The sequence below is a fragment of the Mytilus californianus genome, unplaced genomic scaffold, assembly GCF_021869535.1.
Source record: "Mytilus californianus isolate M0D057914Y unplaced genomic scaffold, xbMytCali1.0.p SCAF_5, whole genome shotgun sequence".
In the NCBI taxonomy this organism is placed as follows: Eukaryota; Metazoa; Mollusca; class Bivalvia; order Mytilida; family Mytilidae; genus Mytilus; species Mytilus californianus.
The window spans coordinates 12,811,872-12,839,682 of NW_026262701.1; the positions used below are offsets into that span (position 1 = coordinate 12,811,872).

At 33.0% G+C, this 27,811-nt stretch overlaps 1 protein-coding gene across 1 annotated transcript; it reads left to right on the forward strand.

Moving 5' to 3' along the window:
• Positions 1–356: 356 nt before the first annotated feature.
• Positions 357–19,550, forward strand: LOC127700457 (Bardet-Biedl syndrome 4 protein-like). Its single transcript, XM_052203925.1, has 13 exons — positions 357–443; positions 2,982–3,075; positions 4,204–4,347; positions 5,438–5,549; positions 6,030–6,102; positions 6,433–6,486; positions 11,227–11,354; positions 12,814–12,868; positions 13,328–13,549; positions 15,050–15,221; positions 15,708–15,777; positions 17,346–17,475; positions 18,424–19,550. The coding sequence occupies exons 1-13, from the start codon at positions 378–380 to the stop codon at positions 18,937–18,939; spliced, it is 1,836 nt and encodes a 611-aa protein (XP_052059885.1). The 5' UTR covers positions 357–377; the 3' UTR covers positions 18,940–19,550.
• Positions 19,551–27,811: the final 8,261 nt, after the last annotated feature.

Consider the following 27,811-nt stretch of genomic DNA (forward strand, 5'->3'; position numbering starts at 1 on the left):
AAGTAGCAAATAATGTTTTTGTATTGATACATGAAATGGTGATCTGTATGATTCTAAATCTATAAATATTATAGTTCGTTCATTTCGGATGGAAAAAATATTTGTACGTTACTATGCGTTGTTATATATAATATTTTTTTGTGTCCTAGTTTTCATTATGATGTTCGAATGTTGTATCGAATTTAAAAATTTGATGTCTTCAAAATATTCATTTGTGCTAATGTTATGAAAAAAAAGATAGCTCTATTATCTTGAGCAGATATATATTAAAATTATCACTTCAACGAAATTGTAAGAATGAAAGAAATTATAAATGACTTCTTGGTTGAACTCCCAAATCAGAATTCGAACAAACCTCTGTAACTATTCCTAACAATATGGCCGATGAGGTGCGAGAAGGCAGTCCACTGCCAGATAAAACTGTGCTTACAGAAGTAGTTCAGGTATAAATGCTTTAAAAGATTACTATAAAAATCAGTTTGCATGTTACAGTATCACTGAATAGATATAAACTGGCAGCCACTGGGCCAGATGAGTGTCTAAAGATACACATTTTATTTACTATTGTAAACATTTCAACAATACACCTTAGGCTTATTGCTATTTGTCCGCCATTACTGGACATCACAAAGGTTCCCATAAAATTTTGATGTCATAATACAAAATATCAAACACCACAATGGAAAAGTGATTGTTGTATGACGTCAACGGTTCAAGCGGGACAGATTCTCAGGTCAGCCAGGACAGAATTCCAAATAGCGATAAGGTGTATACGTTGGCATCTAACCAAGGAACCGTTACTCCAATGGGATCTCCTGTACTTAGCGATTCCCAATACTGGAGTATTTATCCTACGCATGCACAGCAGTAATAGTAATCATAAAAAAACTGATGGATAACTTGATACCTAAAAAAGAAGAAGAGTTAAGGTTTGGCAGCTAGATGACATCATGCTGTTTGTTAACAGAGATGCAGATATTTTTTTTCCTGTCAGACATGGGTCCTGCATGCAAGACAGCTTTGCCAGTCCTATCAACTGTTTGCCAGACCTACTTATTTTGAAAAATAATAATTAGTTCCCAGTTCGATTAAGATACATCTTAAAATCTTGACTAGAATGACCAGGTAATGACTGAGACCACATTTAATTTGACTATCCAGTAACTTTATGGATAGTTGTTTTATTAATAGGCATAAGAACAATTAGATCAAAAACATAGACAGTGGAAAGCTACATTTCCGTCAAAACTAAAATGTGTGTTCACTCATCAACTAAAATGAAAACAAGATTGTGTCCATAATACTTGGATGCCCCACTCGCACTATCATTTTCTATGTTCAGTGGACCTTGAAATTGGGGTTAAAACTCTAATTTGGCATTAAAATTAGAAAGATCATATCATAGGGAACATGTGTTTTAAGTTTCAAGTTGATTGTTCTTCAACTTCATCAAAAACTACCATGACCAAAAACTTTAACCTGAAGTGGGACAGACGGACGAACGGACGCACAGACCAAAAAACATAATGCCCCTTGGTGGGGCATAAAAATACTCTTAGAAAATTAAAATTATAATAATAGTTTTTGTTTATTTTTTTTTATATAAATCTGGTCATTAGTTGCCCCTTAATAGAACTTTGGGTTTTCAATGGTTTTCAACTACAAAATTGATTTGGCCATCAATTGTTCCAACTGTTTTAATTCATGCACCACTGATTCGTCACACGGAGACGAAAGCTGTGTTTCTTGTACTATCAATGTTCTCGTTAAGGCATGTATTCGCGCCATGGACTCATGGTTTTCTGTCTGGACGCACCATTGCATGAACCGTGCATTTGAGGGATGCATTCTGATAACACTTGCTGAGTCTTGAAATCATCAGAGTTTTCCCTGATCTATCAAAAAGAAGCTGAAACATGCTTCTATTCAATATTGTTACCAGAAATTTACTTTCGTTTTCATTCATTGCTGTGTAAAGATAAATCCCGAGAAATACGAAAATAATTATGATCACAAGACTTGTGTTAGTTGGGTAAATGCAGAAAAGAAACTGTTTACATTTGTACCTTATTACCCGCAATAAATGTGTCATTAGAACTTTTGGTTTTCAATGCTTTTCGTTTTTTTTATTATTGACTTGGAAGCCAAGTAACCAGTACCGACAGAAATTTCAATTTTGAAGGCCCCAAACAGTAAAAATATTTGCCGGTCATAGGGTCTGACACAAAGACGTCATTTGCCGGACCCTCTATATTTCTGCCCCCTAGGTCCGACAGGTCCGACGATTAGCTGCATCACTGTCTTAACCATGATAACTCTATTTATTAACTGACATTAAGGCACCAACAATTCATCTTTTTGTTGGAGGGGAGGGGGAATATTGACTTCTTCTTATTTGGAATGTACCAAGATTTAATCAATATTTAATGAATGTACTGGTAAATACATGTTTATTCCAATTATTAAGGTCCCCAAGGGGGCAATGACAAAGATACAATCCTAATTCAGTTATATCCGTATATAAAGAATACAGACAAAGAATACAATGTACTGTGTATATAACCATGATAACTGATGTAATTATAACAATAATAAAAAAAAAACATTTTAAATGTTCAGTTCTCACACTCAGCATGTTGGTTGTATGCGGTAAAGTGACCCTAGGGGAGGCAAAGTTTGAAACTTTGGTTGGATTGTTTGCTTAGCTGAAGAATACAACAGGGGAAAGTTCTGAAGAGTCTTACAGGTTCACTTTACATATTTTGTTCAGATATATTCATTAAAGGTGTCATTTCATCAAGTGAATGAGGACTTACCTCTCATATATCATGTATATACCTGTGACCTTAAAGTTACATTTTACAAGGGAAATTTATGTATTGAACTGTGTACTTATATTTACATGAGACCTTAGAGATTCTTTCCGACTGACATACACATATATTTTAGTCATTGTGTAAACAGTATTTTACCTTTTGTAGGAGCCAGTAAAGATAGCAGGAGCATCTGACATAGACACCTCCTCTGAAGTACCAGTTATACCAGCTGGTCCTCCTAAACCTAAACCAAAAAGAGGTATTCACTTGATATTACTTGTATATAACTTTATTATACTATGTTTTATGTGTAATGCAATGCAATCAATGGCAATCCTTATGAGCAATTTATCAGCCATCCATGATGGTATTGATATCAGTGACAGTTGCAAAGGCTTTATCAAACCTCTTATCTGTATTATGTCATTTCACAAGAAAAAACATTTATTTTAGGTATATGTATTAAAGTTTATATGATATGACTTTTCAGGGTTCTCACTAGGGTGATGCCATGAGTCCTTGACTCATTAAAATCTGTCTGGACTCATAATTTTCAAACTGGTGAGTCCAAAGATGTATCAAGATTGTAAAATGTTGTATCATCTGAGCACAAATATCATCATTTTATGACAAAAGTTAAAATATAATCAAAAGTTGATGTCATTTCCTTGCTCTATTTTGTCAAGGGGACAGAAATAATAAATGATATATTTAGCAATAAAATTTCTTCTCTCACTGTTGGACTCAACATGGCCAAAAATTACAAGTCCCTGGACTTGCTTCCAAATTCTTTAGTGAGAACTCTGCTTTTTCAATATCACACACTGTATCAAACCCCAACCAATATAATACCGTTGGTGTCTCGGGTAAATACCCATGTGTTATTGAAAAATCCATATTATATTCTCTATTTTCTACATACATGTATGGAGGTTTAATTTTCATAAGTTTATTTAAATGGGGATTTTTCAGGGTTGGTAAGGGAGGTCATAAAAATTAAACTTACATTTAATCGTTGAAATTTTGCTCGGAAATATTCAATGAGTTTTTGCATTGAGAATTGCTTGCTTGTTGTGTTTTACTCTATTTTTACTAGAGATCCACCTTAGCAAAGCCTTTTATTTTAAAGACTTTTCAGTTTGTAGAGCTTTTGCAGTTCCAGATATGATGTCTGATTTTGTTACCTCAGTTTTTATCTTGATTTTCCCTCAATTGATATAATACAGTGTACTACAATGTTTCATTTTATATAAAATCTAAAGTAACGTTCTATAGACTCAATCCCTATGATCTCCACTTTTTCCAGTGAAGATTTCATGATGGGCACTTCTTCAAACATTGTCAAACACAGAGTTTTATTTTTTGATGAAGCTCATTTTATTTGTAGCACCAGAACTACCAATATTTGAAAGAAAGAATTGGTTAATACATCTACATTATGTCAGGAAGGAGTTCGATACATGTAAATCACTCATCAAAGAATCAATGGCTGAGAGTGGAGGCATGTGTGAATATGCTGTTTATGTGCAAGGTAGGATTGTTAATATGCTGTGTATATGCAAGGTAGGATTGTTAATATGCTGTGTATGTGCAAGGAAGGATTGTGAATATGCTGTGTGTGTGCAAGGTAGGATTGTGAATATGATGTGTATGTGCAAGGTAGGATTGTTAATATGCTGTGAATATGATGTGTATGTGCAAGGTAGGATTGTGAATATGATGTATATGTGCAAGGTAGGATTGTGAATATGATGTGTATGTGCAAGGTAGGATTGTGAATATGCTGTGCGTGTGCAAGGTAGGATTGTGAATATGATGTGTATGTGCAAGGTAGGATTGTGAATATGTTGTGTGTGTGCAAGGTAGGATTGTGAATATGATGTGTATGTGCAAGGTAGGATTGTGAATATGCTGTGTGTGTGCAAGGTAGGATTGTGAATATGATGTGTATGTGCAAGGTAGGATTGTGAATATGATGTGTATGTGCAAGGTAGGATTGTGAATATGATGTGTATGTGCAAGGTAGGATTGTGAATATGATGTGTATGTGCAAGGTAGGATTGTTAATATGCTGTGTATGTGCAAGGAAGGATTGTGAATATGCTGTGAATATGATGTGTATGTGCAAGGTAGGATTGTAAATATGCTGTGTATGTGCAAGGTAGGATTGTGAATATCTTATTGTACATGTAGTTTGAAATATCAGTACTTTTGACAGAAAGGCTAGATAGAATTTAAATAAGTGTTGGAGTAGAAATATTTATGATTGACTGAATAAGTACAAAATTTCTCATTGTACATTTACTTTTTCTAATATCATACGCAGTGGATTATACTATGAAAGGGAGCTATGAAGTTTATAGACAAGAAACTGTGTGTTTATTTTTAAAATTGTCACTCGAGAATTTACCTTACAAGTTGTTGCTATGTTTACACTTTAAAAATTGGCAAGTTTTATGAAAATATTTATGAATCATTCCTTATTATTATGTTGATATTATTTTATTTTTATGAAGGAAATTTCAGTGTTAGAATAAAAAAATAATTGAAAAAAATTTCTGTTATTACACATGTGAACTTTGATAAGAAATAATAAATAAAAGCACATTGTTTATTTTCAGCATTGATATTAAGACAGGAAGGTCGAATACAAGAATCTCTAGAATTGTTTCAGACCTGTACGTTACTTAATCCTCATAGTGCTGATAATCTGAAGCAAGTAGCTAGATCACTGTAAGTAATACAATCTAGGACCAAAATATATTATATAGATAATATTTGTATTGATATACCATTTGTGTTATTTTTGACTGAAGCAACAAAAATTTCATGATTCACTTTTTTGTGAGAGTATTTTAATCTTAAAAAATGTATTTTCATGGTAATCATGAAAATATTTATGAATCCACAACATTAATGATTCTAAGATTATATTTTCCTTAAACTTCAGTAGTGTTGAAGAGAATCTTAAAAATATCAAAATTATAATGAAAAGCCTAACACTCATAAATATGAAAATTTATTTACCTCCATTCATGCACTTCATTTATTTAAGAAAATTGGTTTTTAATTCATTTAAAAAAAAATTATGAAAATGTTTCACAGTTATTATTATACTGTTGAATTTTTACCGAAGGATATGGATTTGACTTTAATTAAACTTATTTCAATTTAAAGATAGTATAAAAAAACATGTTACATTTTATTCAACAGATTCTTATTGGCTAGACACAAAGCTGCACTTGATGTATATAATGAAGCCATAAAGCTTAATGAGAGAGATTGGGTAAGTCTTTTAACACATTGTAGTATTAATTTTCAGATAAAATTGCATTTTCTTAAAATAGGGCATATTACTTAGTTTTTAAGTGATATGAATAGGGATAAACCTAGGATTAATACTTTTTGATAAGAACATTTTACAGTGTAGCTTTTTTCTAATTGTCAGGGCTCAATTGGACTTATTTGGAGTTATCTCCCATATTAATATAAATAATACATTGAGTTGTCTCCCATATTGTGACTTCATGAATTCTAACTATAAATTATGAAGTAAATTCATTCATGAGAAATAAGATGTGTAGAATTGTAATGTTGATGTTATTAATGATTTCAGGAAATAGCTCACAACCAAGGAGTTTGTAACATGTACTTGAGAGAATATGACAAGGTAATTATTTTTAGTGAAAAACAAACATTCAGGATTTGTAGGTTAAACATTCAGAAAGAAACAGGTAGCCCACTATAACATCCACAGACATTTTTGTTTCATGCATGAGTTAAAGGGAAACTCCGCAAAAAAATGAAAAATTGATATTTTGTTCTTTAAGCATAAAAAACCACATGTTCATAAATAAAAAACTTTTATTCTCTATGTAAAGAGATCAAAATCGATTTTTGAAATTCACTATCAGTTCTCGACATATCGCCATCTTGTCGGCATGTTCGATCTAAAAAGTCACGTGATATCTATAAACCACAAAGAACAAAAAGAATCGGGGATTTACCGACCGTGCGTTAAAAACTCCCATCATCAATTGGGGATTACCGTAGACGGTTATTCAGTGTCAAAATGTCTTGCCAAGCGTACGGTTGTTCTGTCGGACAAGGTTACGACAAAAGTCTACATAGTTTTCCCAATCCCACAAAAAAAGACAGAATTGTATCAGACATGGTTGTACAACCTTAAACTAACAGCAAATAGTTGCATCTATAACAAGCACAAGTTGGTGTGTGAAGACCATTTTGAACAATATTGTGACGAGGGAGATTCGATGGTAATTATCCTTTTTTAATAACAAAATAACCTAGCAGTTCTGATAGCTATAGTTATCAAATCCTCATATGATAAGATCTCGTTGAATAAAAAAAATATAGATTTGATGAGGAAGAACAGTTTCAATTTAAGAAAGACAAATGCAGTGTTCTTGTAACAATCACTGATTTACAGAAGATTCATTAGTATGCCTCTTTTATATGAAGTCAGAGACATATATACACATGGAGATATATATATACACATGTGTATATATGTCTGTGATAAAGTGCATTGATTTGTATAAAGAATAGTTCCGTATTTAGACAAGATAATTTTTCAATTAATAAAGTTATACGATATAAAATAACATTTTTTTATTATGATATTTAACGGCTATTGACAAGGAGCAATGTTAGGAAGAGGTTTTAGCTGGGACATAATATGTTGATATAGTATAATATTCCCAGGTTTAATATAGATATGTAAATATCGAAATATCGGACATCTCAATTTTTTTTATTAAAAGTGTTTTTTTTTTTAACTTATCTTTAAATTATATCAAATTGATACGGAATCAATTCGGAACGGTCAATTATAAAGACACTTAGTTTTTTAGTTAAATGTGTGACTCTATCTGGTATGTTCGGTGAAAAATTTATAGTAGTTTTTTCTTTTTAAATTTTATTTACGTTATCTTATATATATATATATTTTGGCTTCCTCCCGAATTGATAATAGGTATGTCAGAATTATTGATAGATGTCGTGTCAGAGCGACACATTCAGTTAGGTATTCCAAGGACGTATATTAGATACACGACCCTGGGTATTCCAGTGACATCCTGTCAACTAAAAATTCGTATTACACAATTATATAATACAGGTTCATGCATGGCCTCTTTATTGAGGTACCCGGTGTGCACAGGTAACATTTATTTGTGTCGAACGTTGTTTATCTTGTGTGTGTTTGAAATTATAATTCCACCTTTTAATGAATGATGTTCTGATGATAATATTATCCACTATTTTTGCTGATAATAAGTTTTAAAAAATTATAAACATGACCTTTGAACATTTTGGTAAAATGAATATAGTTTTGTCATGATTCTGGACCATATTTTTGAGAAAAAAAAATTCTTCACGCAAATACAAGCTTTTGTCGATTGGCAAACATGCAGATATATAAAGTAAAGCAGCACTTATAGTCACTATCAATATTAATTCATTGAAGATAAGAGAGCCCCTTCTATGTCTAATGTCCCTATCTTTATAAGGATTAGGACGACAGGGAAAAGGGAGCGGAGTTAGAGTGGCATAGTGAAAAAAAATAACCAAATAGAGAACAATATAGAGAACGATCGATGAAAAGCGAAATATTTATTGTAAAGGAGCGGAGATAAAGAGAGGCATAATGAAAAAAATGTTTGCTTGACAAAGTTTTTGCTCGCTTTGATATTTTTAGTTATACAAAATCACACATCGTGTTCCTAATTGGTATTCACGTGCACTAACTTGATGCTGGGAACAGTATATTAATATATATGTTCCTGCTTGATGTGTTAAGTTTCTGCATAGCATGGTTAAAAATTAATTAGTATCCCATTTGTTATATCGTAGTGTCACGGTCTTACTTTGTTAAATTTATTTAGTTTGTTAATGATTGTGTAAATAAGAACAAATCTGTATAAAAACTTCATACCATTTTAGTGATTGCCTATAGGCGTTTGATTATTGTTACATTTAAGATATATATATATACATTTAGAACCTTTCATACATCTTAAAGTAAAAGATGTGTGTCAGAGTTAAACGACACAAGAACCCTGTAATACTAGTACGAGAGTATAGCATGTAAAAATTCCTACTCATAATGGTTGTATTGGAAATCTTTTCATACAGATTGACAACTCATGGTCCGACATGCATGTAATATTTTCCACATGACGCTCATAGTTCTTTCTACCATCATCATCTTATTCATTAAATATTGCTGTAAACATCGATGGTCCACAACCAAACAAAATGGGAGTAATATACCTTCAGATCTTCTCCGTGGTATACACTTGTGAAATATATAGACGAAATTCGGTATTGAAGTGAATCTACATCTCACAAACACAATTTTTGAATTACGATTTTGAGTGAACACCCACCAAACCAATACAAACGTACGGCAAGATATAACCATGCAGGCATTTAGTTTTCGTCAGACACAAGATAAATAATGACTCCCATAAAAGTGTATATGCATGCAGTTTCAAATATCAAGAACAAGCGGTCGATGTCTATGGATCTTTGTTAAGTCCGTTTACTAACTGTTCAGAGTCAGACATGTCAATAGTTCATTCTTGGAACGGCCTTCATATACCCCATCCGACGATGGGAACTCTTTCTAATAGTGTTGACAACATAAGCTTGTTTATCTGTACAAGTGGTTGCATGGCATCTCCTGCCCCAACAAACAAATACGCTACTAGTCTGCTATCTCTTTAGCTCATCCTCAATGGCGCTTATACGTCAGGAAACTTACAAGTATACTAGTAAAGATTGTTTCAAGAACAACGAGATTGGGACGAACTGTTCTAAAATCGTCAATATCAGTAATATACAATACTAAGAGATGCCCATTTAATTACAACAACTGTATTACTAATTTGGATTAATGACGGCTATCCTAAAAAAAATCCTCAAACCAATTAATGTAGCTTAGATTTATAATGTATGTATATTCATTAATGAAATAAACGATAATTGGTATTCTTTTCACAAATAATTTGTCTAAGTGATTGTCAAATGAATTTAACTATGTAAGAATGAAATGTTAATAAAAAAGAAAAAAAAATCATGCATGTTGTACTGTTGTATTTTTTTCAATTAAAAACTTTAAAATTGCGATAGTTTTACGATTGTTAGCATTTAAACATCGCCAGATTTAAATACAAGTTAAAGAATTCCGGTAAAGTAAATTAAACAGATGTGCAATGATTATTAATTGGGAAATGTAACATTTAATTTTTAAGATTAAAAGTACTATTCTTTTAACTTCATATCTTAACTTTATGCTAATTGCATAGAACGTAACCGAAAATTGTTCCATTTTAATATTGTAACACTTCCGGAATTAAAAAGTTGAATGTTAATTTTCAATTAATTTATACAATTTAATTATTGTTTCTCTATTGTGATCGGGTATTTCATCTGGGTATATTAAACACGCTATACTCTTTCTGTTAATCCATTCAAAATGACAATATTCACACCTGTGTACGCCTGAGGCTAAATTGCTGCAAGGTAAAGTTCAAACGAATTCTCCTCAAATCGAGAAATAAACAATGACTTTACAAAATTATATACACACTCTGTTCACAAATATTTTGCATTGAAATGGTTATCAAAGTTATAACGGTAAATAAAACTTAAAATATTTTCAGTTCAATATCAGTAAAAATGTTCTATAGATATTTTATGAAAAAATCTCATTAATTTTTGAAATTAATTCGAAAATATTTATATTTAAAGATAACTTCATATAGGAAGTTTTATTCAATCAATACAAAACGGTACACACATATTCATTTTCTTTCATTCTTATATTGTGGTTATTAACTACGACCAACGGTCATCTGTGCGCTTTTAATTACGTAAAATTCTGATAAGCAATTAAGACTTTAACAGGTTTTATTTTTTCCCATGATTCAACAATTCGGGTTAAAACGTCACAACCCAGTGACGTAGGTCAACCAAAAAAGTTACAAATACTTGATTTTCTCCGTTATTAGAAAGAATATAAATTTAAAACTTTGTGAATGTGTTTTTTATGTTAAGATGAATATATTTAGATGAAAAGTAAAAAATCGCGGAGTTTCCCTTTAACAAAAACAAAACTGTTTTAAATGGCCTATATAAAGAACATTTAATAAGATTTTATTGCAACTGAATATAAGCCACTCTATGGTCCAATCATATGTAGCTCAACAAATGTATCAACAGAATTAAGTAATTTATGCACATGCTCAATGTCAGTGAGATGACCAACCAACAACAGAAACATGCATATTTTTTCAATTGTGAGTGGCAAGGGGGACATTTTGGAAGGTGCATTGAAATATCATCCAATTTAACAGAATATTGAATATATTTTATTTCTTTGTAGGCAAAACATTGTTTGACCCAGGCTCTGACATTTAAAAGACATGAGATAACATTTTTAATGCTGGGGAAAATTTATTTGATGGAGGGAAATATAAATGGTGCAATAGATATCTACAAACAGGCTGTGGAGTGAGCATAAATGTTAAAGAAGAATATGTGTCCATATAACTATCACATTTACATGTTTAGTGAACAGCAAAATCTGCATCAAAACCTTATTTAGAATATAGTAATAAACAAGAATGTGTCCATAGTACACGGATGCCCCACTCGCACTATCATTTTCTATGTTCAGTGGACCGTGAAATTGGGGTCAAAACTCTAATTTGACATTAAAATTAGAAAAATCATATCATAGGGAACATGTGTACTAAGTTTCAAGTTGATTGGACTTCAACTTCATCAAAAACTACCTTGACCAAAAACTTTAACCTGAAGCGGGACAGATGGATGAACGGACGCACAGACCAAAAAACATAATGCCCCTTGGTGGGGCATAAAAAACCTTCTGAATCTCAAGTTGATATATTACCATAACTTCATAGTTAACTACCTTTCAGTTAAAATAATCTGAAATAGAATGGATGGACATACACATTATGGAAAACACAATACTCCCCTACTATTGTAGAACGGGAATAAACATGACCAATTCCTTAAAAACATTTATGTGTTTATATATCAAATTTCATTGTGTGATTATGGTTAAAAGGATTGAAATTGAAAACTATTCAGACCTAACTTATTTACCAAAAATGTTAAGAAACTCATTATTCAGATGCAGTTATTTGGTAAACTGGGAACATAACATACAGCTGCTTATTTGACAAATAATTTTACATTGAAAAAAGTATTTAAAATCTAATGTCTTCTGAGCATACTTCAAGAAAATGAATTGTTGAGACAGAACTCTGTTAAGAGTCACATTTTTAAGCTTTGAACAGTCTACAATTCATTAAAAATGATAAAAAAATGTAATTGTGTCATTATTTGCATGATTCTTTAAGATCTGCTTACATGTGTATGTTAAAAAAAATCCATTCTTTTATGAATTTTGCCAACATGAAATTTTTTTTAAAAAATTTCTGTGACTCTTTTCACAAAACAGTATTACGATCAAAATTGATCATAAGTTATGCTGAAATGTGTATAATAACAAGATTTTTTTGTGAAAAGAGCCGCTAGTACCTTTGAAATAATTTTGGCAAACTTTTGTTTTAGACCTTTAAACGTTGATGCTTTTGTAGTAAAATGTAACAGGAAGCGACAGCTTGAAACTTAGCAACCCAACAGGAGAATCCACATAATTTTCTTCTATCTTAGAATTTAAAATTTATTCTAGAATCAATGTCCGTTAATTACTTGGTCTGGCCTAAAATTATTTGGAAATGGTTAACAAACGCTTTGTGATATTTCAGCTGATTTAAATGTACTAACTTTTTAAAAGTGTATCTTTTATTATATCCTCCAGTATATTATCTTGCCAATGTCAGTTTTGGATTTCATGGTAGCAGATTGTGTTTTCTGCAAATAAGTGACTATCATTTCTAAGAATGTAAGATCTAATACAATTTTTCATTGGTTTCAGGTATTCTCCAGAAAATCCAGACATGTTAACTACTCTTGGCTTGTTGTACATGCAGGTGAGTGAAAACACAATACATAGTGATATATATATGTACAGTGTTAGTAATTGTCCTTATATTCCAATTCTTACTAAAGTTTCTGTCAGCCTGAAAACTTGATTTTCACTCAGATTGCACCACCTTGGTGATCTGTTGCATGAATACCTATGATATGGGATCTTGCCAGTCCTGTACACACCAGGGTATCTTCATTTGACAATACCATGATATGCATATAATAATTTTTGCTGGATGTCAAGTAAATATCAATTCATCAATGAATTCTTAAGATTTCAAACTATGCTATGAAATTATGTTACTAATCTTAAAAAGGATCCAATTATACAGTTATTATTTAACCATACTTAGTTATGAGCTAGTCTAAGCACCAACTTATTAAGAACATAGAACAAAGTAGATAAATCTATTATATTTTTATATTATAGAGTTTTTTTCATATTATTCATAACTCTTCAGGTAACCCAGTTCCAAAAAGCATTTGAAAATTTGGGAAATGCCATGACCTATGACCCTGCCCATGTCAAGGCCATCATGGCAGCAGGAAGTATGATGCAGACACATGGTGACTTCGATGTTGCTCTGAACAAGTATAGAATAGCTGCTGTGGGGACACCTGAGAGTCCTCCATTGTGGAATAATATTGGAATGGCCTTCTTTGGAAAGAAGAAATATGTTGCTGTAAGTAATATTATTAGCCTAAAAATGATTTTATTGACATAATATATTTCAGGGAATTAACATATTATTAATTTTTTTCAGGTAAAATTAAGGAGTTTTGTACAATTTAGCATCTTCAATTTGCTTATGCAATGTCCTAAGAAAAAGGTCTGACTAGTGTTGTTCAAAAGATAATAAAAACAATATAAGTACTAAGTATATAGAATCATGTGCAAAACAGTGTAGCCGAGATCATTGATTGGCGCGCTAAAATATCCCATTGACTGGGTCAGATTAGGTGAACGTTCGTCTGTAACGCCCACAACTCACGACGTATTTATTATAGAAATTTAAACTGTGGGATCACCAAAGGGTCTCAACGCCTAAATAAAATAACTCGAAAAACTAATCAGGAATAACCTTTGTGTTTTGATTTATATTGAATACTTAAACGTTCTTTACTTGTGTTTTCGTTATGTTTTGATAATCAATTTTTATGATATCGCACGTTCTTTCAGCAAAAAAAAAAAAAGGATTTAACTGGCTTTAAAAGTTACAATGCATGTGTTGATTATTATTTTTTTTTTCGGACGTCAAAGCGATTTAACAATTGCGGTTGTCCAATTATGTCATCTTTTAACTTTTATCTGGTCAAAATTTTATTTTAGAAGGAATGCATGATCAACTTTAAAAAGTGTGCGTACACAAAACATATAATAGACAAAATATACTTCTGTCCTGTCTTTTTCGTACTTGCAAGTTATTAGACAATAAAAAGACTATTTGGATCAAGCCTTGTGGAATTTGCATTTACGTTTTTGAATAGGTAAAATGTATAGTTTGGTGAACTTTTCTGCTAACTACTATACTTGTGAAAAACCCTTGGCAACAGAAACATATTCAGCTTTTTTTTTAATCGACCCAATTTACATAGTAATGGACGACTTCGTACATTTTATGATCGCAAATAAAATATGTATATAATATGCTGTGCACTGTAGAACGTATATATACTGAGACCCTTTGGCAACCCCACAGTTTAAATGTTATAATAAATACGTCGTGAGTTGTGGGCGTTACAGACGAACGTTCACCTAATCTGACCCAGTCAATGGGAGAATTTAGTGCGCCAATCAATGGTCTCGGCTACACTGTTTTGCACATGATTCTATATAGATAGAATTACTTTTCCAGTGAGTTCACATACAGCTTTTTCAAAATGACTGCTGGCCATGTGTGAATAATGAAAGCATTTGATCTCAACTTGACATAGTACATTTATTATTTATAACTATATCAGTGTATGAGATCTTAAAAACATTGAACAGAAATCAGGCCAGATAAACAGTTTGGATGTGGCCATTTAAGAATTTTACAAATATCAGATATTATTGTCCAATTATTAATTTATCTTAAAAGCTGGAGGACTAGCATCTGATTCTCTGACAAAATAGATTTGGGGACAAATTTAGACTTTTTGCAGTATTTACATTAAGGAACTGATGTTTGTTTCCTTCTTAGGCTATCAGCTGTCTTAAGAGAGCCAACTACTTAGCTCCCTTTGACTGGAAAATATTGTACAACCTAGGACTAGTACATCTCACCATGCAACAATATGCCTCAGCTTTCCACTTCCTCAGTGCTGCTATAAATCTCAGACCAAAAATGTCTGCCTTATTTTCATTACTGGCAGGTAAGTAGATAAGTTATATATTTAGGTCAATACTAAGGAAAAAGAATGGATTTAAAATAGCTTGGATCATAAAAAACTTATTGAAATGTGATCTGCCTCATTTATACTGATGGTAAAGTTTTATTTTGTTGACATATGGAAGTATTGGCAAGTAAACGTTTTAAAGCTGATTTTCTTTAATTGTTCTTGCATTTAAACCAAATCTGGACAATTAGATAAACATTCGATAAACCACGAATGATTAATTAGCGTGTGCCATATTTTCCAAATATTCCTCACATTTCAAATTTTTAGAAATTTAATGATCTCAAGTGTTTAAATATCATAATCAAGAGGGTATTGTAAGATAATCTATATATGGCGAAACAGCACTTTTAAATCAAGTTTAAACCTTGTATGTATTTAGGAAAAGAAAAAAATGTAATCAGTGCAAATGATTTTTTGAATGTTATTTTTTGTAGATAAAATTTGATATTATAATTTCAGTGGCATTATCCTATTTAGAAGACCCAGACAATGCTAAGCAAGCTTATGAACAGGCCATTGGTCTTGATCAGTAAGTTTATAATTATGTGGCAGTTGTCAGTTTCTGTCCCTTTTGCCATTGCTCTAACAAGGAATACAACATTTTTGTGTCATGAAATGATATAAAGTTAATGTTTTCATTGTTCTTATTTGTAGAGACAACTGTTTCCATGCAATAATGTCTGTTTGCTCACCTTGTCAAAAGACACTGGAAAACATTTCAGCAGTCTTCCTTCAAAATTTGAATTACAAAATGAATATATATTACTCAGTGTTAGGCATAAGATCACTTCTCCAACGTCCTTATAAATCCTAATTAATAAAATTGAGAATGGAAATGGGGAATGCGTCAGAGAGACAACAACCCAACCAAAGAGCAGAAAACAGCCCAAAGCCACCAATGGGTCATTCAACACAGCGAGAAAATGCCCCACCCAGAGGCAGGTTTCAGCTGGCCCCTAAACAATAATGTATACTAGTTAAGCAAAAATGGACATCACACTAAACTCTGAAACATATAAATGAACCAAAATTAAAAAAAACATACAAGACTAACAAAGGCCAGAGGGTCCTGACTTAGGACAGGCGCAAAAATGTGGTGGGGTTTTGTGAGATCTCAACCCTCCCCTATACCTCTAACCAATGTGGAACAAATAAACACACAGCAATACGAACAGTGAAAATCAGTTTAAAAGAACTTTAAGATGTCTTGAGTCCGATGTTAGAATAGGTAACAGAAGAAACTAAGCAAAATGACAATAATTAACATAAATTAACAAAGGACTACTAGCATTTACTAACATGCCAGCTCCAGACTTCAATTAAACTGATTAAAAGATTATGTCTTCATCATATAAAAATCAAGCCCAATCCCTCCCGTTAGGTGTTTAGTATCTTACCATCATAAAATATACGATATGAGAACAGAACCCGTTTCATGCCAACAACGGTTTTAGAATAAATGTTTTTATTTCCGATGCAAAGACCCTATGAGTGAATCAGTATTAATTAAAAAAAAATGCCATCTTTTATGACCTGACAAGCATGTCATGTAGGTTATTTGAATTACTTGAAATAATGCCTGATAAATGGTTAAATGAATAACATGTAAAAAAAATATATACAGATGTCACTCAATATAAGATGTCACGCAAGGAGATTCTATATGTACCTATGTATAAAAATAAGAAGATGTGGTATGATTGCCAATGAGACAACTCTTCACAAGAGACCTAATGACATATAGTTAACGATGATAGGTCACCATACGGCCTTCAATGGTCAACATAAAAGCAATATTTTGTAAATTTGTGCTGTCAGGCCGTGGAATTCCTATCACATTGAGCTGATTATAATGTGGCTTTGCTAAATTTTTATGATCCTTTGAAGGATATGCCTAAAACAAAAAATGATTTTGTCATAATATTTTATCAGTAGGATTCATTTATATATATATGCCAGGTGTGCAATACAGGCCTTTTGATTTATTTTAATTCTGTAGGGAAATCCCTGCCAGGATTTTAAAATCATAATTGTGGTAGCTTTTGATATTGTAGAGCTATTAGAGGCTTAAATTAATTCAGAATCATATTTTTACAGGAAAGATCCCAACATCCCATTGAATTTTGCTATATTTTTATATAACAAAGGAGACAAGAGGGAAGCATCTAGTCAGTTCAGGGAGTTTGAATCTAGAGTTAAAGCTGGTCAGATGAGCTTGGATGCTGAGGTAATGTTATCAACATTTAACCATGGTGATGTTTTAAAAATACAGGTGGCCGCTAAAAATTGTCAATATTTTTTGTCAATAATTTTTATTGTCACCAAATCCAAAACGTTTGCATCTAGACCACCCTCTTTTCAGACATGCATCACCTTTAATTTGAAGTCAGTTCATGCATATTTCATCAATTATAAAACAAATGTTTGATTTTTTTCTTGCTTATCATTTACCCTTTGTAAAACCTTCCCACCTTTAATGGCAAGCATAAAAAAACCATTCATATTTGTTTACCTGAAACCAGAAGAGATGCTTTTTAAACTTGAGACTATTAATTTCATTAAAAAAGTCATCAAGGGAAAGTATATGGTAGTATTGGATTATTAAAAGTAAAACCTCACCAGGACTGCTCAAAGGCACAAGGATAAACAACAATTCATGGTATCAAAAAAACTGCATTTGTAGAGTACTGTAGATAAGGCCTTTAAACATCAACTTTACTATCGGTTAACCGCTTAATCAGTCAAAAGATTATTTGAGTAACCGGTGAGGCAGAACTGTTCGATTTGACAACACTAGTAATTATTTAGCAATACTTCTGATTTTGAAGAAATTTTGTATGCATTTAAAACTCATTGAACTCTATTTTATTGCTGTAAAAATTGCTGTTTTAAGGATAAGAAAATATAAGGGGTCACTGGATTGGTCTTTGCTGTTAAAATATGACAGATGTATGAAAAAAACACGAAATTAACAAATCTGCTGTATGACAGCAGCAGAACATTACAATTGTTTTGTTGTTTTTACTTTTTTTTCACACTACATAACCCACTGATTTTGCTTGTCAACAACAAAAAGTACAATATTTTGAAATTGTGTTGAATAAATTTTTATCATTATACAAAACTGAAAAGTTTGTAATATTTGACATTTACTGTCATCTTATTTTATATTCAGACACAAGAAGCAGCCACCAAATTAGCTACTGCCTTACAAGTTGGAGATAGCTTAGTCTGGAAAACTCCACCTAAGCCTGAACCTCAACCAGAGGCACCATCAGACTCTAATGCCAACAAACTACCACCGTCTTATGTCAAGGAGCCACCAGTATCTCAGAAAGACACTGGACCAGCTGATGTTCCACCATCACCAGCCCCAACACCAATTATACCACCTTATGATCCATATGAGGATGACAGACAATCCAGAGCTAGTCATCGTCAAGAGGCAGAAACACCAACACCGCACCCTGCTCCAAATAGGGTTATGGGTGGACTTCCACCACTGGCAGCCATGGGTGGGATGGGTGGGAAAAGTCTCCCGGCTCTGTCAAGGACGATAAGACAGTCTGATATAGATAAGTTACCTCCCCCTCCTTCTACAGAGCTACCACCATCCTATGATGAGGCTATTGATGAATTGGAACATCCTCCTCCAACAAAGGAGAAAAGACAAATGGAACCAGCCATGTGATGATTTAAAGCTGAACGACTTGAGTATTTTTTTAATGGAATTCAGTGGCATGTGTAATAATGAAATGTGACCGTACCTCCCTTTTAGGGGATGACACAATAATATACTTTCCAAATGCTAGAATATTTCATTCTCTTTTCAATTTCTCACACATTATCTCAGTTTGGGTAAATCTGTGAAAATTATATCAGATTGTAGTCACATTCTTCTGCTATTTCTCAGTTCATATTGTTAACTTGCATAGTGTTACTGAAAATATAATATGTTGTTAGATTATTTGAGTACAAAGACAGAACAATTTTGTATTTTATTAGCATACCATGAATACTACTTGAACATATGTCTTAAGACACAGTCACAGTTTGAACATCAATAGATATTATGTATGTTCTAAGTACAGCAAGTTTTATCATATTAAAGAAAGTTTGAGATGGAGAGTTTTAAAATTGAAATTTCTATCATTTGAAACACTAAAAAAAAGTTAAAATTTTACTTTTTGATCTTTAAGATAGTTTTGTCTTTATATCTGTTTATGGAATTACATCTGTATGTTTGTGAATTTGTCTGTGATATTTCTTATGCTTTCTTTTTAATAAAAAGAAAATAACATTTGTTTGTTGTCAGATTAATATAGAATTGGCATGTCACATTGTGTCTAGTATGGTTTTATACTCTTGAGACTCCTCATGGGGGTGTCCAAGTAATCACATAATCACTAATTTTTTGCCAATATAATCACATAATCATTATTAAATTATTTTTAAACAAGATAATCAAATAATCAAAAATACAGTCCTGGATTATCAAATAATAAAATAACCATGAAATATTTGGTCTGGTAATCAAATGATCACTATAAAAACGGCCAAGTAATCACATAATCAAAAACCACATGAGGAGGCTCACTCTTTAAAAGCACATCTTTTCTGTTGACATGTATTCCTATTTCTTTTCCCTGTCACTGGCCATACATTTTTTCTCAATATTTGTTTTTGACTCGTGATTTTGAAATTATACATATGATTATAAAAATAAGGAGATGTGATATGATTGCCAATAAGACAACTATCAACCAGAGTCCAAATGACATAGATGTAAGCAATTATGAGTATTGGTCAGCACACAGTCTTCAGAAATAAAATGTGCAAAACGCATACTGTATAGCCAGCTAAAAAAGTCCCTACATGACAAACCTGAAACAGTTCATAAGGAAAAAAAACACACCCTGATTTATGACAAAACAATGACAGAAAAGAAAAGCGAATATGACAGACAGCAACCAAGGACAACCACTGAATAATCTTGGGACAGGCACATAAAGTATTTTTCAGAGTTAATATAAAAATAATAAGATGTGGGATGATTGCCAAAGAAACAACTCTCCACCAGATACAAAATGATGAAGAAACATGTTTGTGAGTGCTCAAACCTCACCCTCTAACCTAGGACAGTGGTGTAACAGTTCAACATTATAGCAAAGTGGAAAACTCAGTGGGAAATGGCTTGACTCATGGGATTGGCCAAAAGCACAAAAAACAACTAAAAAAAAAGACAAGACTCAAAGTACGTACCGATCTAAGAGTACTCATAGTAACAGGAAGCTAGTTCAAAACCAATTACAACTAATAAATTAATCCTGTGGTAGAAAATATATTATATTTTAGGATCAGATATCAAAGAGGAGTAACTCATTCTACTCAAAAGTCTTTCCCCCGCATCATAACTCAAAAGTACACTGCCTAGAATCATTAATCAGGTCCAATGAAGAAAAAGGGCACAGAGAGTTTCTTAAATCTTTAAATTGATAAACAATTATGCAGCATCAATGGTACACTTCATAATTATGTGATAGGGTAACAAGGACATAGACTTCAAGATCATTGTCACTGGACTTAAAAAAATCACCTTAAAAGTTTTACAGAGCATTTGGGAATTTAATTTGTATATTGAGCTGGCAGATACAGTTTTTTTGGCAGTCAATAGTATTAACAAGGAGAGTTTAATGGTTGTATTAGAACTTATCTGTGATTGTTCCATACTAAAATTGACTCTTAATAGTTTGTTTTATAAAAGTCATAATTTTTATGGATTGGTTCACAAATACAAAAATGAGGAGATGTGGTATGACTGCCAATAAGACTATCCACAAAAGTCCAAATGATGTGGATATTAACAACTATAGGTAACAGTACAGCCTTCAACAATGAGAAAAACCCATACTATATTACAGCTATAAAAGTCCCCAACATGACAAAATGTGAAACAATTCAAATGTGAAAACTAGCATCCTGATGATATGACAATACAATAAACGAAAAACACATGACAGACAGCAACCAACAACAACCACTGAATTACAGACTCCAGACATATGACCGACATCAACCAACAACAACCACTGAATTACAGGCTCCCGACTTAAGACATACAGCAACCAACAACAACCACTGAATTACATGGCTCACGACTTAAGACAGACAATAACCAACAATAACTACTGAATTACAGGCTCCTGACTTAAGACAGACAGCAACCAACAACAACCACTGAATTACAGGCTCCCGTCTTAAGACAGACATCAACCAACAACAACCACTGAATTACAGGCTCCCGACTTAAGACAAACATCAACCAACAACGACCACTAAATTACAGGCTCCCGACTAAACACAGACATCAACCAACAACAACCACTGAATTACAGTTTCCCGACTTAGGACAGACATCAACCAACAACAACCACTGAATTACAGTTTCCCGACTTAAGACAGACATCAACCAACAACAACCACTAAATTACAGGCTCCCGACTTAACACAGACATCAACCAACAACAACCACTGAATTACAGTTTCCCGACATAAGACAGACATCAACCAACAACAACCACTGAATTACAGGCTCCTGACTTTAGACAGACATCAACCAACAACAACCACTGAATTACAGGCTCCCGTCTTAAGACAGACATCAACCAACAACAACCACTGAATTACAGGCTCCCGACTTAAGACAAACATCAACCAACAACAACCACTGAATTACAGGCTCCCGTCTTAAGACAGACATCAACCAACAACAACCACTAAATTACAGGCTCCCGACTTAACACAGACATCAACCAACAACAACCACTGAATTACAGTTTCCCGACTTAAGACAGACATCAACCAACAACAACCACTGAATTACAGGCTCCTGACTTAAGAAATACATCAACCAAGAACAACCACTGAATTACAAGCTCCAGACTTAAGACATACATCAACCAAGAACAACCACTGAATTACAAGCTCCCGACTTAAGACAGACATCAACCAACAACAACCACTGAATTACAGAGTTCTGTGCAAAATTATGGTTTTCCCTAGATGAAAGCTTTTAAACAATATTTCCAACTTTTATCAAACTTGCATTGGCTATGCCCAAGGAAATGAAGAATATCCTTTATAGACTGAAATAGGGGCATTTTGTTTCCTTTTGCATGTTGAACCATATGTTGAACCATCACCAAACTTGAGTTGAGAATTCACCCATGGAAAGAACAAAACCCCTAAAGGTTTGTTGGTCAGGATATCAAAGTTCACTGTCACAATGTTTATGAATATTTTTTTAGTCAAAAATAACATCTTTATCAATTTTTGGTACATAATAAGGATATATTGATCTTGATGTCAAAGGACAAGGCCAAAGCGTCAATTTTGTCCAACTCTTACCAAAAATGATTACCGCCCTTTTAAAGTACAAGATCTCTATAGTTTTGGGTTAGTATGTCAAGGTCAGAATTATCAGTACATATAAGAAAACTCTATAGTGGTTGTCTTTATATCTGTTCTGACCCCTATGGTAAACAAATAGTCGGACTGACATTTTTTAATTATTTTTCATTCCTTACAAAATATAGAATTTGCACATTAAACAATTAAAACAAATTTTCAACATAATTATTGGTGATAAAAATAATAATCAAGATGTATACATCTCAAACTAGTATCATTGTTTATACACCCCGTAAGAACCACTCTATAAAGTTGTGCAAGGCTTTTATCAAAATTTTTTTTTTAGCCCAATCCTATTTCCTATGGTATTTGGTGTTGATTGCAATTATAAATAAAACCACACCTCCTTTTATTGATATTAAATTTCATGTATAAGGTTCATATGCTTTGTTAATGTTTCGGCACATATACTCCAAGTAGGACGAAAAGAGGACCAATCAACAAGAAGCTTTAACAAACCAGTGTCCGCAGACAAACCAAACGAAAGGTTTAATAACTCGACCACAAAGGTTGTAAGGCAATATACCACATGTGACATACTGGTATAATCATTTAATACTCTGATTTATTATTTTAATATCGTGTTCATGAATTATTATTAGTATATAAATCTAACCTTTATAGCTTTAAAAATATAAACGAAAACAAATAGTAAAAATACGACAAATCAATGGGATACATTAAAGATAGTTTTGACAGTTTGAAGGTGGAAACCTTCCAGATAGTTTTGACAGTTTGAAGGTGGAAACATTACAGATAGTTTTGACAATTTGAAGGTGGATGTGCTGATGATATGAAGTATGACCTTTTTTTCGCCCTGGAAATTTTGGGTAAGTCCCAAGAAAAATGTTGTAACAAGATATTGTGCTTATGATTGTCATTAAACATGTCCGATTTTACTACTTATATCATACATAGTCAGTAAATGCAATAAAATTGAGAATGGAAATGGGGAATATATCAAAGAGACAACAACGCGACCAAGGAGCAGACAACAGCCGAAGGCCACCAATGGGTCTTCAACGCAGCGAGAAAATCCCGCACCCGGAGGTGGTCCTTAGCTGGCCCCTAACACTAGATAGATAGCATTTTAGTTCGCTTTAACGAAATTAAGGAGGGACTTGTACAATATCACGACGCCTGCGCGCGAGTCCGGTCCAACATAACAGACACTTTAAGTGAAAGGATTATACAACTTAATATTTGCATATCTGCTACTAAAAATTGTATATTCAAAGTTACACCGTAGTGATAACATATCTACTTATAAGAAGATCACTCTGACTTTACTCATAATTATATATACGCAAATTATGGATTTTACTTGTGTTGTATTTTTAAGAACAATTACTAATGACATAACTTTGTTAAAGTATATAGTCATTGTTTCCTGAGTTTCGGGAAAGTATATAGTCATTGTTTCCCGATTTTCGGGAAAGTAACTTGATTTTGTGGAATGACACTTTATTGTTGGTGGTAATATAAGCATTTTGTTTATGTTCTCATGGCTTCTTCAATTCGTTTGAACCTGAATTGTCATAGCCAAGTTTTTTCCCGTGAATTTAGTAGTTTCAATAATTCTTTTCAATGGTTAAATACCCGTGCAGAATATACCAGACTGGCCAGTCAATGGTTAAATACCCGTGCAGAATATACCAGACTGGCCAGCCAATGGTTAAATACCCGTGCAAAATATACCAGACTCGCCAGTCAATGGTTAAATACCCGTGCAGAATATACCAAACTGGCCAGCCAATGGTTAAATACCCGTGCAGAATATACCAGACTGGACAGTCAATGGTTAAATACCCGTGCAAAATATACCAGACTGGACAGTCAATGGTTAAATACACGTGCAGAATATACCAAACTGGCCAGCCAATGGTTAAATACCCGTGCAGAATATACCAGACTGGACAGTCAATGGTTAATATCTGTGCAGAATATACCAGATTTGACAGTCAATGGTTAAATACCCGTGCAGAATATACCAAACTGCCCAGCCAATGGTTAAATACCCGTGCAGAATATACCAGACTGGACAGTCAATGGTTAAATACCCGTGCAGAATATACCAGACTGGCCAGTCAATGGTTAAAAATCCGTGCAGAATATACCAGACTGGCCAGTCAATGGTTAAATACCCGTGCAGAATATACCAGATTGGCCAGTCAATGGTTAAATACCCGTGCAGAATATACCAGACTCGCCAGTCAATGGTTAAATACCCGTGCAGAATATACCAGATTGGCCAGTCAATGATTAAATACCCGTGCAGAATATACCAGATTGGCCAGTCAATGGTTAAATACCCGTGCAGAATATACCAGACTGGCCAGTCAATGATTAAATACCCGTGCAGAATATACCAAACTGGCCAGCCAATGGTTAAATACCCGTGCAGAATCTACCAGACTGGACAGTCAATGGTTAAATACCCGTGCAAAATATACCAGACTGGACAGTCAATGGTTAAATACACGTGCAGAATATACCAAACTGGACAGTCAATGGTTAATATCTGTGCAGAATATACCAGATTGGCCAGTCAATGGTTAAATACCCGTGCAGAATATACCAGACTGGCCAGTCAATGGTTAAATACCCGTGCAGAATATACCAGACTGGCCAACTGCATATATATATATATAAGAGCCAACAACTTTTTCTCATCTGAAGACGACGATGCTAATATTTATAGTAAGTAAGAAAGTAAACTGACTGTTATACTAACGAGAACCTATGTATGACTATAATTTAGCTTTCTCGTTTGAATTGTTTCACATTTTTAAATGTCTGGCCTTTTGTAGTCGACTATACGGTATAGGTTTTTCTCATTGTTGGAGGCCGTATGGTGGCCTATAAGTGCTTTATACTATTTCTTTAAACTCTGGTGGATAGTTGTCTAATTTGCAACCATGCCCCATCTCCTCATTTTTATATAAAACCAGGTTCAACCCATCTCTTTTACTCGAATAATGGCTTGCACTCAGTCGCTTAGTAAATGGTTCCAATGAGAATCGTTTGAAAAGATTGTTAAAAGTAATAAGTATACAAGGACATATATAATATGCCTTCAAGCTTAGTGAATATTTTCCCTATTATGACCGGCTCTCTCTCTCCCTCTTTCCTTTTTTCTTATGGCACATAAATGTTTGACACTCGGCTAACATAAGATAAAGGGCCATTTTCATAAACTGGCATGCAGGTATGCAGCGATACTCTATATCTATATATAGATTGGATTTCAGTTCGAATCTCGGATTAGATAATATATAGGGTCACTATATAGGCATGCAGGTATATCAAGTTTGTAGTTTACTATGCAGGCAAAAGTAAATACATTTGGTCTAATTTAAAAGTTTTGTTCTTGACTTTGATTCCCTTTAACATCAAAATGTAGTTTAGTGACACTGTATGATGTAGTTGCACTTACATGGTAGTTAGTGGAGCCGGATTTACGAAAACTTAAAGGACACAAGTTTTACCTATATAATGAGATTAGGATTATTTTAACGTGCATGTGAGTGTGTTTAAGTTAAAAAGTAAGCCCATGCAAAAGCAAGCCAGTTGTGCTTGACATGAAAAAGTAGAAATTTTGAAAATTCAGGAAGTCAAACTTTTTAAAAATCAAAGAGCCAATTTCTCCTGAATTTATATCACACCAGAGTCATTTTCAACAAGTTATTCAGTCTTAACTGTCAGTGTGTGTTAACGCTTCTTGTATATTCATTCAGGTTGTTATAATATAATGTCCCATTCATAAAAATAAAATTTTGGCAAAAAAATGCCTAAAACCTGCATTTTGAGAAAACTGAATGCGAACGACCAATTTTAATAATGAAAAAAAAAAACAAAAAAAAAAAACAAAGTAAATTATTGAACTGAAAATATTTTGTATTCTAAATTGTCGCAAAATGCTCGAGGTATGTTGTTCAAATTCTTAATTATTAAAAAGTCACGGACTGTCATTATTGGAACCCATGTCGTGTGAAGCAATTTCAGGGGGTTTAGCTCCACCTTTTTTCGAATGTAATTAAGTTAAAATTATGAGATTTTAAAACTAAATTTCCGAGATATTAAAATGGAAAATTCGGAGTTAATATCGATGTATATACATCAAGATTTGAAAATAAAAATTCCGAGTAAAGCCGATTTTTTTACGTTTGAGAATAAGTTTAAAGATAAATCGTTTTAGCTATGTCCCTAATATGCCCATTTTAACATAAACAACGTAATATAAAGTTTTCATAACTTTTCCTTTTATCTAAGTCTTACAGTTTGCCATAAACATTTCGTTTTTCGTTCATAACTGACAAGAAAATCCCTAAGGATTATTTTCTGTTTTCAAGCTATATTTCTACCAACATAAAAATGCATTGCGATAATTGTTGAATCTATGACTTTACGGAGATTTACGAACTTGTCAGAGGAAAACTCGCCATCGACTGTAGGTTTAAAAACCGAGTTTTCTCTGTCAGCTTTAGATTAATTTCCATTCGTTTGATGTGTTTGAGCTTTTGAGTTTGCCATTTGCTTAGGGACTTTCCGTTTAGAATTTTCCTCGGAGTTCGGTATTTTTGTTATTTTACTTTTTTCAAGTAAATGCATTTAAATAAAAAAACATAAGATTTTTGTTTGTTGATGTGTATGGTATATATGTATGTTTCAAGTAATGGGAATATTATGCAATACTTTAGTGCATTTTAATGCATGGCTCTGTTTCATATGCTATGTTATGGTAGTCAAAAAGACAAGATTCACTTTTGGCAAAATATGGCCTTGAATTTTAACCTCATAATAAAATATCAAAAAGGCAACAATCTGTTTCTTAAATGGGTCTATTTCAAAAGCCTCAATGCTAGGTAAAACAAATCTCTTCATAACAGTACATCATAAGCTTCAAACTCCAGCTCATTTTGGAGATTTTGATAATTTGGAACTAAAAGCTTAAGGAAAACCTTGGCCGCCATCTATAATCCAAAATGTTCTGCAACCAAAAGGTGCCATTCCCAAGGTTAATATTGAATCTGTGGACACAAAATTTTGTGGATCGGGGATGGCGACCAGATTAAATTATACTAAATACTGTT